The 18,436-nt window shown below is 35.8% G+C and overlaps 2 protein-coding genes across 2 annotated transcripts; both read right to left on the reverse strand.

Annotated features, from left to right (window-relative positions):
• Positions 1 to 470: 470 nt before the first annotated feature.
• Positions 471 to 4,198, reverse strand: LOC117680955 (serine-rich adhesin for platelets). The gene is made up of 3 exons (XM_034443563.2): positions 4,106 to 4,198; positions 2,735 to 2,902; positions 471 to 2,514 (listed from the first exon to the last, which is right to left on the reverse strand). The coding sequence occupies exons 1-3, from the start codon at positions 4,119 to 4,121 to the stop codon at positions 548 to 550; spliced, it is 2,151 nt and encodes a 716-aa protein (XP_034299454.2). The 5' UTR covers positions 4,122 to 4,198; the 3' UTR covers positions 471 to 547.
• Positions 4,199 to 4,864: 666 nt separating this feature from the next.
• Positions 4,865 to 16,484, reverse strand: LOC117680965 (spore coat protein SP65). Its single transcript, XM_066085131.1, has 12 exons — positions 16,341 to 16,484; positions 15,398 to 15,469; positions 13,622 to 13,795; positions 12,674 to 12,934; positions 11,807 to 12,052; positions 10,828 to 10,863; positions 8,676 to 8,765; positions 8,505 to 8,525; positions 6,363 to 6,493; positions 6,162 to 6,219; positions 5,199 to 5,314; positions 4,865 to 5,021 (listed from the first exon to the last, which is right to left on the reverse strand). The coding sequence occupies exons 1-12, from the start codon at positions 16,423 to 16,425 to the stop codon at positions 4,926 to 4,928; spliced, it is 1,386 nt and encodes a 461-aa protein (XP_065941203.1). The 5' UTR covers positions 16,426 to 16,484; the 3' UTR covers positions 4,865 to 4,925.
• Between the last annotated feature and the right edge of the window lie 1,952 nt (positions 16,485 to 18,436).

The following is an 18,436-nucleotide window of genomic DNA, read 5'->3' on the forward strand; positions in this document are numbered from 1 at the left end:
TTAATATTTATTTCCAATTTTAAGAAATTTAAGTGATAATCACTTTTAATCACCTGTACCACCATAATTCTCACAAATAATCATAGACTGGTAGACATAATTAAATGCTTTAATTTTATAACGTTAGTATAAATTACATTTCCTTTTTCAGATCCCGGTGAAATAGCCATTATATGAATAACTTAAAAAACCCAGTTAATTATTTCGCATTAACTGCCAAGAACACTTTCGCTTTTAATTATAACAATTTTTTAATGGAAAATGCTGAAAAGGTATACAGATTAAAGTACAAAAGCATGTGCAGTGAAAATTAACTGACAGAAAAGCACTTGTATAACGGGGAAATAAAACACTCCCCCAAAAATGTAAACTAATAAAAAAGCACGTATAGCACATTGTATAAATTATAGGTTGTTGATGTTGATAAGTAATTTGTCAACCATCGTAAATTGTTTGTTGTTTTTTGTAATTAATCAAAATGATGATAAAGTGATCAATGTCTAATCAAATGTACATGCATCTGAAGAAAGTCAAGTCCGTGTATATTTTAGACCCAGTAAGTCTTGTTCACGAGAATAGGAACATCAAATTTCACTCGCCGGCCAGGAACAGGTAGTTGATCCAACTGCACGTGTGGTCTTCTGAAATCTTCTGGATCGTTGTCGCCTCCCTGGTTTTGGCCGTTCGATCTTTGCTCCCACATAGATGACGTCTCAATGGCTTGTTGTGAAGCAACACAAGAGCTGCGTTCCGTATTATCAAAAGCGGTTGTTGGGTCCGCACGCTGTGAGGGGGTTTGTGAACTTAGAGAGCTGTAATCCAGTTCGGCGGTGACGCTCCAGCTCTTGAAGAGCTCGGTGATGCTTTGGTGGAAGTTGTTATCGGCTTCACTGCCGGACTGAGGTGCGCAAAGATCCGCCACGTAGCTCTGTCCTACGATACCGTCGTACCCAATGACGCTGTGCACGATGGAGCCCTGGTTCATCGTGTCTCCGTGAACAGAGAGCGGGCGAATGGAAGACATGTCATCCACCATTTTGGACAAATCCTCGGCACTTATGTTTTGACTGGTCGCAAAGTTAGCATAGCGAAGCGATGGGTTTAGAGTGTTAAAGTACTGAACTGATGGATTGAATGAGGTGGCGAACTGGATAGAAGGATCCATAGAGTTTTGCAATGATGGCAACACGGAGTGAGAAAGAGGCAGCGAAGGATGGAGAGAAGGGTTTGTACTGAAAAGAATAGATCCAGTCGGGTTTTCGGATGTATTGCTGCTTCCCACGTTTGGCAACAAAGACGTATTGTCCTCGTAGTGTGTATCGGCAGATATCAGACTGCTACCGGCACTTCCCTGGAAAGCGTGGGGAGAGAAGTTGGGAGTTTTTCCAAAAGGTTTCAGACTAGTGTCGCCAGCCATTCGTTGATGGTAATGTAAAATACTGCTTGGAAGACTAGGAACACCTCCACTAAGGTCACTTCCATTCTGACTGGTTCTTTCTGAGGTTTGGTTGGTGGATGGAGCAAAATCGCTTTGCAAAGAAGATGGGGGACATGTTGGTTCTTGATACGAAATCATCATCGAGGCTTCAGGGCCAGTGTCAATGTTGGATGCAGTAAGACTACCAGCAGATGAGGACATGGGCGAAGAAGGGTAGCTGGTGTTGTGTGATAGAGTCGTGGTTGTGGCTGAGTTGAATTTCATGTTGGACGGTTCTTCCAGCTCGCACTCTGTTGTTGGAGTGTTGTAATGTGGGTAGAACGGGGAACTCATGGTAAGGGACCTTTTGTGTTTAGCACAGACGCTCCATGACTCCTCACTCTGTGTTGTGTTTGTGGTTTGTAAGGAATGCATTGGAGCAGGTTTCCCCGTGGAACTGACCTCCGACTCCTCATAAGATGGCGGCGGTGCATGGATGTACGTCAAGTGATAAGGCGAGTAAGGAGGTTGCGCACTGAGGTTGTACGACCTGGAAACGTTGGCGATGGACGTTTCTGTTTCCTCAATGGGCGACAAATGTTGGCGAAGCGCAGTGCTGTTGTTGTTTAAATCCGACCTTTGAACTCGAGAATCGCCTTGCGGGCACAGTCTCCAGTTATCCTTGTCCCACACAAATGTGAACTTGTCAGAGCCCTGGTTCTGAAGCGCAGTCACGTGAACATTGTCTCCGATGCTCGATCGAAGAGGAGTGGTAGATCTGGTGGATCCGCGTACGTAGTCCGATGTGTTCTTGGTGCTTCTCCTGAACCGGCTGATAGTCTTACTAGCATCTGGAGTTTGATCCGTGGGTTCAGAGGATTGTCTACGGTTAATCCATGTGTGCCAGAGTAAACAGCCCGTGACGGTGACGAGGAACATCACAATCAACAAGACCGGGATGATGACGCCCCAGCCGACCACGGCGCCATCGTTGGACTCGTCTGCTTTCGTGGAGGAAATCAGCGTATTGTTCAGCGAGGTCCACTTGTCGATGTCTGGGAGTAAAGCCAAAAGTTCCGCCAAGGTCATATTCAGTTCTGTAAAAAAGGCACTAAATTTCATGTAGTTACTAGTACGCGGAGTACATGTTTTGTTGTGAAATTTAAGTCTTTATACATTAGTCTTATCAATCTTCTGGATATTAAAATATATTACCTGGTGGATTTGAATAAACTATAAGTTTTTTATAGATTTAATTAGGATATAACCATTCTATACATTTTAATTTAATAATCTAACAAACGGTTTGGATATAACCTCTGAGTGTTTTCTCGATGGCCTTTTGATCCTCTTTGGCGTTTCCTGTAATGTTGATTCCGAGAGTGTCGATGTAGATCGTCGGGAGATCTTTTGGAGAAGTCTCTGTAGTCACGTAACCGTGCACCCATATTGAGAGAATCAGCATCAACTTTACTACTATACACCCTGTTCAGAAGACACAACATATGAACATACGTAGAAAATTCACATTTTGAATATTGCAAAAGTTTGTATATACATATATGCAACTTGTATTTCAGGCACGTAGCATCGGGGAGGGTCGGGAGGAGGGAGGGGTCTGACCCCTCACCATTTCTCACAACAGACATTTTTCTCAAATTTAGATAAAGAACATTTAATTTTGAAGGATCCATCCAATCTGAATACAGGTGGCAAAACAATCATGTAGCATAATTTTTGAAAGTGTGTGTATGTTGGGGGGGGGGGGGGGGACTTATCCAAAATCTTGACGAGCAAAAAACTTTTCGCCAATCTTCAAATCATATATATTACGTGGGGGAAGGGTACCGAAGTACCGAAACTTCTTATTTACACATGTAAGGTTAATTTTGTTAATTTCCCTATAAAAATTGTTAACGTACACCCAAAGTTATCGTACAGCCAAAAAAGGGGGTACTCCTCTTAAATTCATTTGTCTGTATGCAAATTAAAGAAAATTGTTGCCGGAAAAAGGTATGTTGCCGCCTGCGTGCTGCCTGCCTGCTATACGTGTCTGCAAAATTCTGCACAGATCGGGTCCCAGCCTAGATTATGTTTGATAATCAATGCCTTTAAATGATGCCAAATATTGTTATGAGAAATTTTATTAGATTGTATAGAGCAGAAACTAAAATTTCTGAAACACTGTAAAATACGCAAGAAATATTACTAAAGAAACTGACATGAAAGCAACCAGAGACGCAAACAAGTCTAGCCCCAAGCTTTAGTAATGATAGTAGTCATGTTCAGTTACATAGAATTAAGCTTAGACTCAATTAGGTGTACATGATTGTGCATGTATAGTGTTTACCATAAATACTGAAAGTATTGATATAAAAATGCAAAAAACCTTTGTAAAGATATCGATTCTACATGTATTAGCAAAACCGGGATAATCCTATTTTCACTAGTACACGGGATGCACATGGATAGAAATCTATACTACTATATTAAAATAATAGACTCGAATTTTTGGGATTTAATACAGATAAATCTGAAGAGTACTGTCTTATGCACGCACGGGTAGAACTCTAGTTATATCTTAAAAGTAGGACAGGTGTATACGAAAGTGCATCTAGCAGCATCTTGCATGGTTGCTTTAATTATAAACAGCACTGAAATTTTTAACTTGAAAAGTTTGTGACTTACCTGGAGTGGTCACCATGTCTGCATTTCTGTCGACGGACCTCGACAGTGACAGTGAGTGAGCGAAAACGTGAGTAGAACTCAGGGCATTACAACTCCGGGAGAGAGAGAGAGAGAGAGAGAGAGAGAGAGAGAGAGAGAGAGAGAGAGAGAGAGAGAGAGAGAGAGAGAGAGAGAGAGAGAGAGAGAGATCGTAACTGCGATTTTTTGTGACTGAACACTATGAAATAATAATCTCTTAACGCAGATATGTACATTCTAACAAAACGACAATCCTATACAAGGAGTTGAGGTTTGAAAAAGTAACTATATTCGTCTCTGAGCCCCCTCTTTGCTTTTTTGTGTGTCAAGATTTTTTGGTACCCCCCCCCCCCCTTTTTTTAAAAAGTGTTGCAGTAAAGTTGAGTTTTTCATTAAAATTTGAAGCGAGGTCATATATTGTTTGCATGTGTTACATAAAAACACTTGATGCGTTTTTTTTATCAACGTGGTAATGTTCCCATGTATTGTAAGTTTTATGTGTAATGGGTAAAACAACCTACGAGATTGCATGCTCCAATAGAGATCAATGAAAACCATGCAGGAAATATCCAATTTTCAATTTTTTTTTAAATTCTCGCCAGGCACAGTGGTTTATTTCTCTGTACATTTATGTTGAATTTCCCTTTATTGATAATGTGTTTGGAGGCAAACATATGAAAGACAAAACATTTCTGCATATAAACATAGAATATACATAGATATAAAATTATAACAATCGGCTACAATTTAGATTTTTTTATTCCTTTTCTGGTGACAAAACAAATAAGGTGATTGTATACGTTTAACCTCCAAAATAGCCATTGACACAACCCGCGTCTTCGCAACATTGGATATTCTCAGTAGTAAGAAGTCCTTGGATTAGGACACAGTCAGCTTTCTGTGAAAGAAAACAGTTTCATAAGTTTATTAAAAAAAACAACTTTAAAATAATAATTCTGTTGATCGACCTTCCAGCAATGCCATAAGTGTTTAAGCGTGTTCAAAATGGCTCAATTTCAAAGGTAATTAAGAATAATAAAATCAATAGCCTGACTAAGCTGCATCATGAACTTACAATACTACAGTGGGTCGTCAGTTTTCCATTGGGAGAACGTAACATACAGACTTCCGATTCGGGACACCTGCTCCATGTACAGGCCCCAGTCGAATCACAGGTAGGGCAGTTCACACCTGTATGTATTGTATATTCATAAGTTAAATATGTAGGGCAGTTCACACCTGTATGTATTGTATATTCATAAGTTGAATATGTAGGGCAGTTCACACCTGTATGTATTGTATATTCATAAGTTAAATATGTAGGGCAGTTCACACCTGTATGTATTGTATATTCATAAGTTAAATATGTAGGGCAGTTCACCCATGTATGATTTGTATATTTATAATTTAAGGGATGTGTATATGACAATTCCTCGAATGAAATTATTTAAATAAAAAATATAACTGTATGCCAATCACTCAAATGAAAAATTTACGATTTAAACCAAATTTTAGAACGTACAACAGAAAAAATACATAGCTTGTGGCCTGTAACTACCGGTATATGATGAACTAATGGGCTTATATCTGTTTTTTTTTTTTGGGGGGGGGGGGGGTTTTGCTAAATTTTTACCATATGAAAAGAAGTTCTTTAAAACACTGTTTGGCTGGCTACCGTAGTTTCCGGTCTGTAGAAAGTCAGATGGACGACATTGTCGCACGACCTGTTAGTACATCCGAATTTTTTCAGACTGGGAGCTACAGACCTGCGGCTACCTTTTGGTCAGATATGTTTTGATGACCAAATACTATGGTAAACTTTTAATTTAAGAGGTTTTAAATTTAAGTGTTAATAAAGATATTTATATAAGGTACAATGTACATTGCATGCATATATCGTCTAATTGTGTCCAATTTGTCCTAAACTTGCAGCGCTGTAAAACAACATATTCATAATCTACCTCTCCTTTTATTGTTTGGTTTAATTCCTGGACAATAGAAGTTTTGTCATCAATTATCAAATGAATTAAACGTTTACCTTGCGAGCTAACTGATGGAGTAGTCAAAGAGTTGCCTGTGTCTACTTCTGCGGTTGTCTAAAATTATATACATCGTACATGTACAATACATCCATATTTAGAAATATTATATATATATATATGATTCTTTCATTTTCAGGCAAAATTGATTTTGACATAAACTGAGGGTTTCACCGAGACTATGTATAACTATAAGTTACCAAAGTTTTGTCGCACACACAATATCCAGCCGTGCAAGTACGCCATATTGGGTTCTCGCATATAACAAACTCGAACGGATTCCAGCTTACAGTGTAATTTGAGTTCTTGCAATCGCTGGTCGTTGTACAAGCTGTAAATACAAGTAGCCCCCAATATCAGTCCAAAAAACTACCGTTCACACGAGAAAAAAGTCAGCTAGTTTAATTTTTATATCAATGAAATAATACGTTCTGCAGCTGCTAGTATTAAGGTATAATGAAAACAAATCCCAAATTTCGTCATATGCATATCGTCCCTTTCACGTGGAAAATTGACTGGACAATGTTTTGTTCTTGTATGCATAGTTTGCATGCAAAACATGTAAAACCTTATATTTATTGCTTTTCATCTTTATTGGCAACAGCTCTGGACAGAAACAAGCCAGTAAAAAGAAATATTTACATCTTGGTTCTCAAATGTAAAGGACGACCAGATACCCCCTTAAAATAGATGATTGTGTTAAGCTGAATATATTTATACTGCTTAAAAAAACTTACATCGTATCTGTTTTTGCAGCTTAATGTCCGTTGTGATTATTTGACTAAAATTAAGCCATCACCAGATACTAAATATATTAATGCAAAACAATTATATCACTGAAGGTTTTTTTTAGCGCTAGCACCACATAAGACCTCGTTTCCATGACCAACACCTTTTAACTGCAGTTGCATGCCAACTATTTTTACGATGATACAAAGGTGAAGCAGTATTATTCACTTTACTGAACTTAGTTTAAATGGATCGATGCTGTTGTGTAATTGCTGTTAGCCATAACACTTTATTGTCGAAGCAATTCTACCCCGACTGATCAGGTAAGAAATGACAGTGTCAAGTGTATAATTGTGATTGCATAATTCAGTTGTGTAAAGAATAATAGTGAAAATAAAAAAAACCCATAATTATAACCGATGAGCACGTGGCAAAAGAAACCAGAAAAAAACATTTATCAATTTTTAAGATAAATATTACAATTGATACTCTTACAAGAAGTATATGAGGCAAATACTAGTAATACCCCCGCTTTTGATATGAATATATGTGAATATATCTATATATTTACATTATCCAGTGTCTTTGTCTGTGATAAACTACGTATCGATTTTGTACTATATAACTCATAATACAAATGACGCCAAATCGAGGCGCCAGCGGGGTTTGTTTATTTATATTTAAATATTTAATCGTACGATGGCCTAAAATTATATAAATATAAGTAATAAGGAATCATTCTTTGAATATTATGAGGTGATAATTTCGGTCGGGGCGTGATCAAATCTATCATAAAGCCCTTCGGGCTTTATTGGATTTGATCACGCCCCGACCAAAATTATCACCTCATAATACTCAAAGAATGATTCCTTATTCCTTATATAGATCATGTGAATTTTATTAATAAACACTTTATAGTCTGTCCCAAGATATTGCTTCCATCACCTTTTCTTGAATTTTAATAAAAATACACATACATGTGAAAGAAATGATATAAATATTTACATCTTTTCTCTTTTCTTTTCTCTATTCGCGCAATTTTTCAACGTTATCATCCGGGTTTCATCATGGCTGATGCAATGCAAAATACCCGTAGACTTTCTATTTTGGGATGTGTATTGAAACCTGGAGCGGTAGAGGGGGCGTTTCAAAACAGATAATCTGGACATTTTTCATATTAGTGGATGAACGTAGTTTGAGCACAAAGGTATTTATGATTATCAAGCAAAAAGTGGTGGAAGCAAAAACTCAGGACAGAGTATAGTTTAAGTATGAAAAGACGCACAAATAAATCGTATTGTAACAATAATGAATCCCAACATGCAATGCGACGAAAATTTGTTACGGACAACAGGGAGTTGGTGTCAGATTCATACAAAATATCTCATTATATGACATGCAATAAGAAAGAGTGAAAGAGTGTGCTAAATTTCAATTATCTGCGAACAGAAGTTGCTGAGAAAACTCCGATGAAAATTCGTTAAGGACATACAGACACACAAGGGTAAAAAATACCCCCTCTCCTTAGGAAAGCTATTATCTTTACTTTAGTACATGTAGCCTATATATAATATTTCAAAACAAAGCAATTTAACATAACATTTTGTATTTACCTACGCCGCTTGGTGTTGAAGCTGAAAGTTAAAAGAGCAAAGGTACCATAATTATAGAGACAAAAGCCCTACCAATATACTTGGTAAGTTTATTTAAGTATTTTCTTATCACGATCTTTTCACAATATATTGAAATATTGATTCAATGAATAGTACGTGTATTTTGTTTACTTTGTGGGGCTGTTGTTGTTGTTGCTGCTGTTGTGGTAGTGGTGGTAGCGGGGGCGGTGGTGGCGGTGGTGGTTGGACGGGGTGTGGTAGCTACAAGTGATTGATGGATTGTGTTCTGGTTAACGTCACTCTCACAACAATTGATTGTCTTATATATAATTCTGATTGTCTTATATATAATTTTTTCTATGTCTAAGGTTTGTTGTTTTTTTATTCATTTTAAACACCAAATGCAAGAACTGGCGTCCGACTTTCGAATTGTTGATGTAATTTTAATTTTTGGAATAATCGGCGCTTCTTTCAGTGTAAACAATCTGCTATAATCAATAACAAGAATAATCTACTTGTATAATTACTTTACTCATTTTTAAGAGAGGTCCAAAGTGAGATATTAATATGACTGTTAAATGAGCCTAACATTTAATAATATAACAAGACTCGTGCGTGCACGGGTTGACATTGCATGTGTTATCGGACATTTACGAAATAGATACATCGACACATCGTATTGTTGACATTTACACAACAAAATTTTAAGCCTCTACACTCTGCTTAGTTAGAATAATCTAACTGTGTCTCGGGACAGGTCTTCACCAGAGTTAAAATGCCTCCCATATACCCAGCAAGAAATTGCAGAATCGCTCAGACACGATTTTAGAGAAAATTAATGCATTGGAAATAACAAGTCAGATTGTTCATTACAAACCATTTTGAGGCTGTAAATACCTTTCATCTAAAAATTTAATTCATATTAATGAAGAATTCAACACTTTCTCACCGATGTTTTTTACTCGCTTCGAATTTACACACCATGTTGACATTCGGAACTCTCGGGATTTTTCATACAAAATGCACTGAGTTAGAGTTATCTCCCGTATTTCCTTGGATGAACAGAATATTACAAAATTTCAATGAAAATTTACACATATTTGTTATTATATCGTTCCTGAGTTCATCCATGCAAATGTGATATTGTGGAAACATAAACTAAAGAGCATCCCGTGATTTTTCGTGAATGTAATGCGCATGCACAAGTTTGTAAAATCCAAAAAATCCAGATGATTTCCGGATTTTGAAAAGAAGTTTTCGTTGATTATTAATAAGCGAAGCTTGATTAAGAAAAAATAAAAACAAATTGGTAATCTTCAAGTACCAATGATGTATAAAATATATAAAACAAAAGACATACTCTTCCGATTTCTCGGTATTAAAGCCCAAAAATTCGATTCTATTATTTTAATATAGCAACACAGATGCTTTAATGCTTTCTTTGTTGTTTCATGCGGGTTGTGAAATATTTTTCTTCAAAAATTGTTACATGTACACATTTTCCGTATAAAACATACACCAGAGAAATCATTTAAGCATTGATATATATACATCTCTCTGTGAACCAATTAATTAGTCATTGATGAACAGTTAGTAAATTTAAAGTACGTATGTTATTATAATTATTGATAAGCATGCTGCAGATCCAAATCTTCTATAATGTGAGGGTTGTCATATTTACTACAACTACTTGAAATCTGTGCTCAGCCCGTGCAAGTCTAAGAATTTCATACTATCTTAAGCTTCGACCATTATAAAATTGAATAGGGTATGGCATCCGATCCTTATGAACATCAGGCACGTAAGGGGGGGGGGGGGGAGGGGGTACTACGTGCCTGAACATAACCATTGAATAAACTAAATTCGATCAGATTATATTTAAAGTTTATTTAACTACATATAAAAAAACCTTAACTTTTTGCACTATAAGTTAACATTAGACCCACGATGAAAAAAAATGAAACAGTTAGTACATTATATGATAATATTTACATTTTCCAGTGTCTTTGCCTGTGATAACAGTACGTATCGATTTTGTACTATATAACTCATAAAGGCAAATTGAGGCGCCAGCGGGGTTTACTTATTTATATTTAATATACAATCGTACGATGGTTTAAAATTATATAAATATAAGTTATAAGGAATCATTCTTTGAATATGATGAGGTGATAATTTCGGTCGGGGCGTGATCAAATTTATCATAAAGCCCTTTGGGCTTTATTGGATTTGATCACGCCCCGACCAAAATTATCACCTCATAATACTCAAAGAATGATTCCTTATTCCTTATAGAAGTAATAAGTAAGATAGCGTGGCTTACTTGTAGTTGTCGTTGTTGTGGTGGTCGTAGTTGAAACTACAAAAAATCAAAACGAGGATCACAATCACATACTAACATGGTCAACATCACAGAAACTTTAATCTGTTTGTCCTCACTCATTACACTGAATCTTAAACAATTATGAAAATTTCTTATAAAATTGTATAACTGCTTTTGAGAAGGCATTTTGCGTCACCCATCATATATTAATTCTGCTCACATATTTATATTATACAATGTTGATACAAACCCCCCCCCCCCCCACCTCCCCGATTATCTCAATATTTTTGCGTACTGAGAATGCAGACCAAACTTCTACATATTGTGTGCATTGGAATAGCATGCATGTTGAATCCTTAATGTCTTAAGACAACGCTTTATTATTGCTGAAACCAATAGCATTTTATAGGTAAAGAAATTGTGCAAATTTTCTTTATTGCTATTTCAATTTTATTTATTTAAAATACAATAAGTTTCTATTTGCTGCTATGGTTTATTCCGATAAAAAAAGAGAAGTATTTTTTTCAATCCAAAACTATTGAATAGACAATATAAATTTCTTATATTCTAGCTCTAAAATTTTGAAAATTGGCGTATACTGTGGTATCATTAAATTTGTGGGGGTCAATTTTCGTGGATTGTGGGTTTTTTGCTTATTCGTGGGGATGTAATTTCGTTGATGCGTAGATTTTCAGTTTTAGTAAGAAAGCTAACTCTTTCAAAATTGTTTTCGTTGAGGATGTAAATACGTGGGAGAGTGCTACCCACGAATAACAGGAAAATTGCATGAGCCACAACGAATTCTAATGATTCAACAGAATCTGGATATAAAACTCTTCTTTTAAAGGATATCAACATAGGCTTAAAGAGTCAAACTTAATTGCCATGGAAATTATTTAAAAATTTTCGAACCATATCTTCAGAAATTTACAAACATGTATCTTTTAAAGATTTTCATGCATAAAGAATATAGCCTTACCTGTGCACCGGCATTGGTTTTGATGACAAACACCTATGTCGGGACACCCATTACATTCAGAATCGTGTTGACAATGGCAGGTGCATGTGTTTCCTAGACAAAGATTTTGTCCACCATAAGGACATTTTTCTGTACAGTGAACATTGTGGTCACAGTAAGTATTGCTGTGACATGTGCAAGTCACGTGATGGTGATGGCCCTCGACGCATGTATATTTGTCGTGACATTCCGATGCGCATTTGTGACCTGTTATTACATTCAAATAAAGTCATCCAATTGACCAATAGAAGAATGAACATTAAGGTGAAAAATGCAAGAAACAAACTTTATTTGGGCTTAAAAAAGATGTACAGTGAAAATTCTAGACAAGATGCCCAGGGTCAACGTTACTCATCCAGACAAAAAGGGTCATAAATCAAAGCATCTTTATGATTATGAAATTATGAAATCAAATACAAAAATACCTGGAAAATTAAAGAGTCATTTAGATTTTAAGGTGCATAAATTGACAAACGGCGACGATGACAGACACGGTCAACTTTAACAATAAAGCTCAATTGTGTGATGAAGGTGGCCTAGGAGTTCTGGAGAAGATGTAAATATTTTTAAAAAGTTTACGATACCACCAACGACAGACAACAGACAAACTTTGACAAAAAAATATGATCACGTAATTCAGCCTTGGGCTCAGGTGAGCTAATAAGTCAGGTTAACTTTTCTGGATTATCATTAATTAACTTGGATTGTTTCTTCCAGAGGCTTTTAACCACCAAGGCTATTCTATATACCTTGGCGACTGTCTGTTTCTGTGCTTGAAAATCTTATATATACATAAAGACTTCATGTTGTGAAATGAGAACCACTTACAAGGGTCGTTGCACGAACACATTTTATCAGCACATTCTGGAGTACCGAACTTGCACGGAAAGTTTCGACAGTCGTCAACACCAGAACAGTGATACTCGCAGTGACATTTGGATTCCACGCACTTCTTAGTTCCGCCGCATTCACTGGACAAACACACGGGTCCACTATGGGAGTCACATGTGTCCGGATTGTGACAGTGACAGTGGTTATGAGCCCCACAGGTAAATGGGTGGCCTCTGCATGCGGCGTAACAGTTGTTGCCTAAAATATAACAAATTACAGACACCCAAATACTGGATTATTATTAGACCCCCTACCACCCCAAAAGATTATTTCAACAAGAATAATTTAAGTAGTAAAATGATATCCCTTCAAAAGAAATAGCCGAGAAGTTACGATACACACACAAAAAAAAAAATCAATTATTCTGTAAATTTCGAAACCCAAACACTGTTACTAATGTTTTTAAAATTTTGGATTAGCCTAGAACATGTATTTGTGTTTGACTCTCACGGTTTGCCATAGCCACAATAAAATCTGCCTTTATAACTTCATAACTTTATCTTTATCCTTGTATTCTGTGTTAGTAGATCAAATTGACGTGACTTAGCACCATGTTTGGGTCTGAACAAGCCTTCGCCCCCAATGCTATTGAAAATTTAATAAAATCTCTACGTGTATACATATTACATATATAGCAAATATATACATGTTTCTGCTTTCAATTTTCTTGATATTTCTTGAAGATTTTAGTTTTCCTCTCTAAGGACAGAATGGCATAAAACATTTGACATTCGGCTACATTAAATAAGCAAATAAAAAAAAAAGCCTTTGCCATGAAAGCTAGTCTAAGAAAATATTTTTGCCTTGAAATTCGTAGGCACTCCGCATGGTACTTTGCATAACTCGTCAATTACTATTTATATACATGTAGGTTTATATACTTACAGTAATCTTTCTGTACGCATGTGCACTTGTTTGATATACAGGTTCCGACTTGACCTACGTCACAATGCATTTGATCACAGAACAAATTGACGTCATCACAGTACGAGTTCGGCACACAATTACACCCCTCGCCGGGACAGGTAAATCGCGCGGGACAGGAATGAGAACAATCGCCTGAATTCGAAGATAATTTTAAATGAGAAAGGTATTTTAGAATACTTACAGTTGGTGTTTGTCAAGAAAATTTAATTCCTACACATTTAGAATTTGTTGTAATTAATTTAGTTACAGGAGACCCTCGGACCATCACAACCATGCACTTGGATTCTGTACAGTAATTCAGTTACAACATGTATCTATTAACAAACTGCAGGACAACCTATTGCAGCTTGTTATTAACGACAAGTTCATTTATTAGGCAATAAGATTCTGTTATCATATTTAATTTGAATGAAAGGATTGTTTACAGAAACAAATAACAAAATATACCTAACACGTTAACTCATCTGACATTATATTATATAAATAGTGCCTGTTTGGGAGGGTAACAGTTGAAATTGACACCCCGAGGAAACCATTGTCAACCGACGCGAAGCGGAGGTTGACAATGGTTTTCGGGGTGTCAATTTCAACAGCTACCCTCCCAAACAGGCACTATTAATTTTATTATACTGAATGTCGTAATTTTAGAGAAAATTTTACAGCTTTTATGTAAACAATAAAATGCTTTCTATGGTGATTCATTCGGCATATGAAGGTAGCGACATTGCAGGAAAAATACATAACCCGCGTTATTGTTTATATTAACATCTTTCTTTAATTAATTAATAAATTGATTATGAAAAGCTAGTAAAATTCACTAAATTACTGTTAATGTACACATGAACGTTAGCTAAAAGAAACAGCCAAATCGTCTCCTGTGAGACTTGAAGTCTGGCATCATCACGATTATTTCATGCAATCCGTGATTTTACTTAGGTCGTTGTAGGTTCAGACCAATCGATAAACAGGGCGTGTCAATTTCAGTCCTGTCACCTTCAGCCGCTGTAGATTTCGACCAATCGATAAACGGGGCGTGTAGATTTTAGTCTGACTGTTTTTATAGAGCTATGAATTAAATATAACCTTCCGTAAGAAATCGAGGAAATAAAACTTTGTAGATGTAAATATATAGAAATGAAGTTAATTCCTCGGCGAACCGTACGCGCATAATGTACGCGCATGTAACCATTCGTTTTATTATACTTTCATGTTAAATACTGAAATTTGATTGGTTTAGACGCAGTTGATAATCCGTTCTATTACCCTCAGCCATAGCAACACACTTAGCAACGGGTGACACAACGAATTGTTACATGCGCGTAAATTATGCGCGTACGGTTCGCCGTAGAATTCACGTCATTTCTATATAAAAGCAATATAAGAATTCTCTAAAGTTAAGACATTCAGTATAATAAAATAGATAGTGCCTGTTTGGGAGGATAACAGTTGAAATTGACACCCCTCGAAAACCATTGTCAACCTCGGCTTCGCATCGGTTGACAATGGTTTCCTCGGGGTGTCAATTTCAACTGTTACCCTCCCAAACAGGCACTATTTATATAGTGTTATCCGTTTCCAAGTGGGTTGCTAATGCATAGGGTAATAGAACGGATTATCAACTGCGTCTAAAACAATCAGATTTCAGTATTTAACATGAAAGTATAAAAATGTACTATGTACAATGTAAAAAGCTGTATTCTATAGGAAAAAAAGAATCAAATTCTTAGTGCTTACATCCATGATGAGGCCTCCGACGGTAAAGATCGTGTGTGTAACTAGTCACGGGTAGGGAAACCAAGGTGGTCACTGAAACAGAACAATATAGGAGTCGGACGGAGACCAAGCATTTAGGGTATTTCAACAGAACATGTCCTTACCTCTTGTAAAAAATTTGCAGATAACACAATTTTAAAACGATTTCTCAAGTCATCAGTCATGAGAGTGATGTGTGCATGTGTGTGTGTGTGTGTGTGGGGGGGGGGGGGGTAGGGGGGTTATTTCGGGATGGTAATTTATACAAAATAATATACAAAATTACAAATAAAATATATTTTAATTGACAAGCGGGGGGTTATTTCGGGATGGTAATTTATACAAAATAATATACAAAATTACAAATAAAATATATTTTAACTGACAAGCGGATTTATATCAGACAAATGGTGAAAGCTTCTCAGATAACGTTGAGGTTAAACAGGGGCAATAATTTATGTTTCAACCAACCATATGCGTAAGGTGCAAATAATAATGATTATTATACAAGAAATGATCTAGAACAAAGTGAGGTCCATTTATAATGATAACAGACAGTCGTGACAAGGGCATAACCTTCAGTGCAACTGTGCAAGGTAGGTTTATTTGACATTTTGAAAAATAATCTTTACCTGAAAAGGAGATAACGAAAAAAAATTTTGAAAAAATTCTAGACCAGTAAATACTGTAAATTCCTTAGTTTACGCGAGTACTTAATTTCGTGATTCCTGTGTTTTGTATCAAATCGCGATAATATAAAATCGCGATCAACGATTCTTTGATCTAGTTTCCTATAGTTCAAAAATGTCTAAAAAAAATAAAAACGAAATTTTAAAATCAGCGATAGTTGCTTCTCGCGATTTTTTACGCTGAAATTAATTCTTCGTGTTTAATTAGGAATCTACAGTATAATCAGAATACATACCGATAAAAAAGCATATCAAAACTTGTGTTACTCCCATACTTGTCCAAATGAAACCACGATTTGATAAGGATCGCCTTGAACCCATTTCTGGTCGTTAGCGAGTGGATCTGGGCGATAGTCATTTCTGTATATAAGATCTAGTAACACAAAATGTAGAAGTATATATGATCAAGTGTACAATGATACAAAAAAAAAATAACAAGTCATATCGTTTTTTTGTTTTTTATTTTCTTTTAGGGGGGGGGGGGGGCAGTGATATCATACAACAGAATATTACTTAAGGTGGCTCACTACACCGTGAAATATTTTCTCAAATCAGCAGAAAATTACTTGATTATGATAGATACATGTATCATAATAGATAAGAAGTATTTAAGTCTAATAGGCAAAAATGTGCAATTTTGAATTAAAAATTACATTTTCAAAATTTAAGTCAGTTAACATGAACAAAAGCTCCAGGGAGATTCGAACTCATGATCTGCGGTTCAGAAACCCACTACTTTAACCACTGGGCTACGACGATACACAACCCAATCGAACGATATAAGCAGTTCAACAAAACATTTAAATCGCCATCTGGTGATGTAGTGTCTTAAAAAGTTTAGGTGTAGGTGTAGTGAGGTACCTTAAACGATCAATCAACTTTAACAGCACGTGTGTGTTGTGTACGCCTTATAGCATCGTGTTTCATAAAAAATCAACTCTCATAGTTCCACTAGAATTATGAACTGAATTTTATTAATTGAGGATTAAAGAATACTTCTTGAGCTTTCATGGTATAATCAATAGTCGGGCACGTGATCAAATCCAACAGAGTCCAAAGGGCTTTATGATAGATTTGATCACGTGCTGATTGTTTAATGATCAAACCCACAAAAGTCAAGGAATGATGCCTTATTACATACATTTTCATATTAAATTTATTATTTTTATCATGCAGACTCCGCTTGTTCCACAAAAGTGTACGTTATTTGACACATTCTGAATTTTCAAGCATAGTAGACTGTGTATTACCGGGCAGTGCAAAGCAACTACTTGATCAAGCTTTTGAACATGCCAATTATAAGCAATGTGCACGTGTCAATGATGAATATATGAAATACAACTTAAAAACAAGATTTAACTTTTTAAGTTTTATCACAGACAAAGATTGGTCATTTACTATATAGTAAACTAACTCTTTATTATATCCCATAATGTGTTTAACTGGTCAGTCAGTCAGTCAGTCAGTCGGTCCTGTTTTTTCTTTTTTTGTAAGCGCAACTCCTCTTAACGAGACCGGGTCTAATTTGTTCTGCCCTAGATTTTTGAATGAAATTTTTTACATGAATATCTACTGATATAATTATTATTTTAAGATAAAAAAAAAATAAGACATCAAAATTAGGAAATCAAACAAACACGACCTGATATTACATATACTTACGCTGATAAATATTTCTTGATATAAACATATTTTTACAGTAGAATAAATTCAATTGATTAATTTCTTAGTACAGTACTGTATACCAAAAGTAAATTCATCAAATTACAGAATGAAAAATAAAATTCTCATATAAGTTATCAAATCTCTAGATCTAGATTCAATGCTTAAATATCATCATGCATTCATCGAAAAACTACCGGTATAGTAAAAAGACATATTACTGTGGAATCATAATTTTTCGTGGGGGATCAATGTTCGTGGCTTTCCTGGGTAACCTTTGCCCACGAATTTACATCCCACGAACTTATATACAGTCATATGTTCTATATTTATTAAAATTATCCTGATTTTGCAACCAACGAAATAACGTCCCCACGAACCAGGAAAATTTTTGCTATCCACGAACATTGACCCCCATGAACAAAAATGATTCCGCAGTATTAAAGCGTTTTAAACTGGTACCTTAATATTGGCAAGGGGTCATGCATGGTGTGAACCGTTTAGATTCTACACAATATAAGGATGCTTGCATAATAGTTGTTTAGTTATTTAGTTAATTGAACGTAGCATTGTTGCTCTTTATTAATATTTGTTTTTTGAAAATTTTCCTTTATTTATATTTTTAAGTCGATTTTTTAACCCTTCTTGGGACCCCAACAGTGGTCCGAGG

Source organism: Magallana gigas, chromosome 5 (assembly GCF_963853765.1).
Source record: "Magallana gigas chromosome 5, xbMagGiga1.1, whole genome shotgun sequence".
NCBI classification, from domain to species: Eukaryota; Metazoa; Mollusca; class Bivalvia; order Ostreida; family Ostreidae; genus Magallana; species Magallana gigas.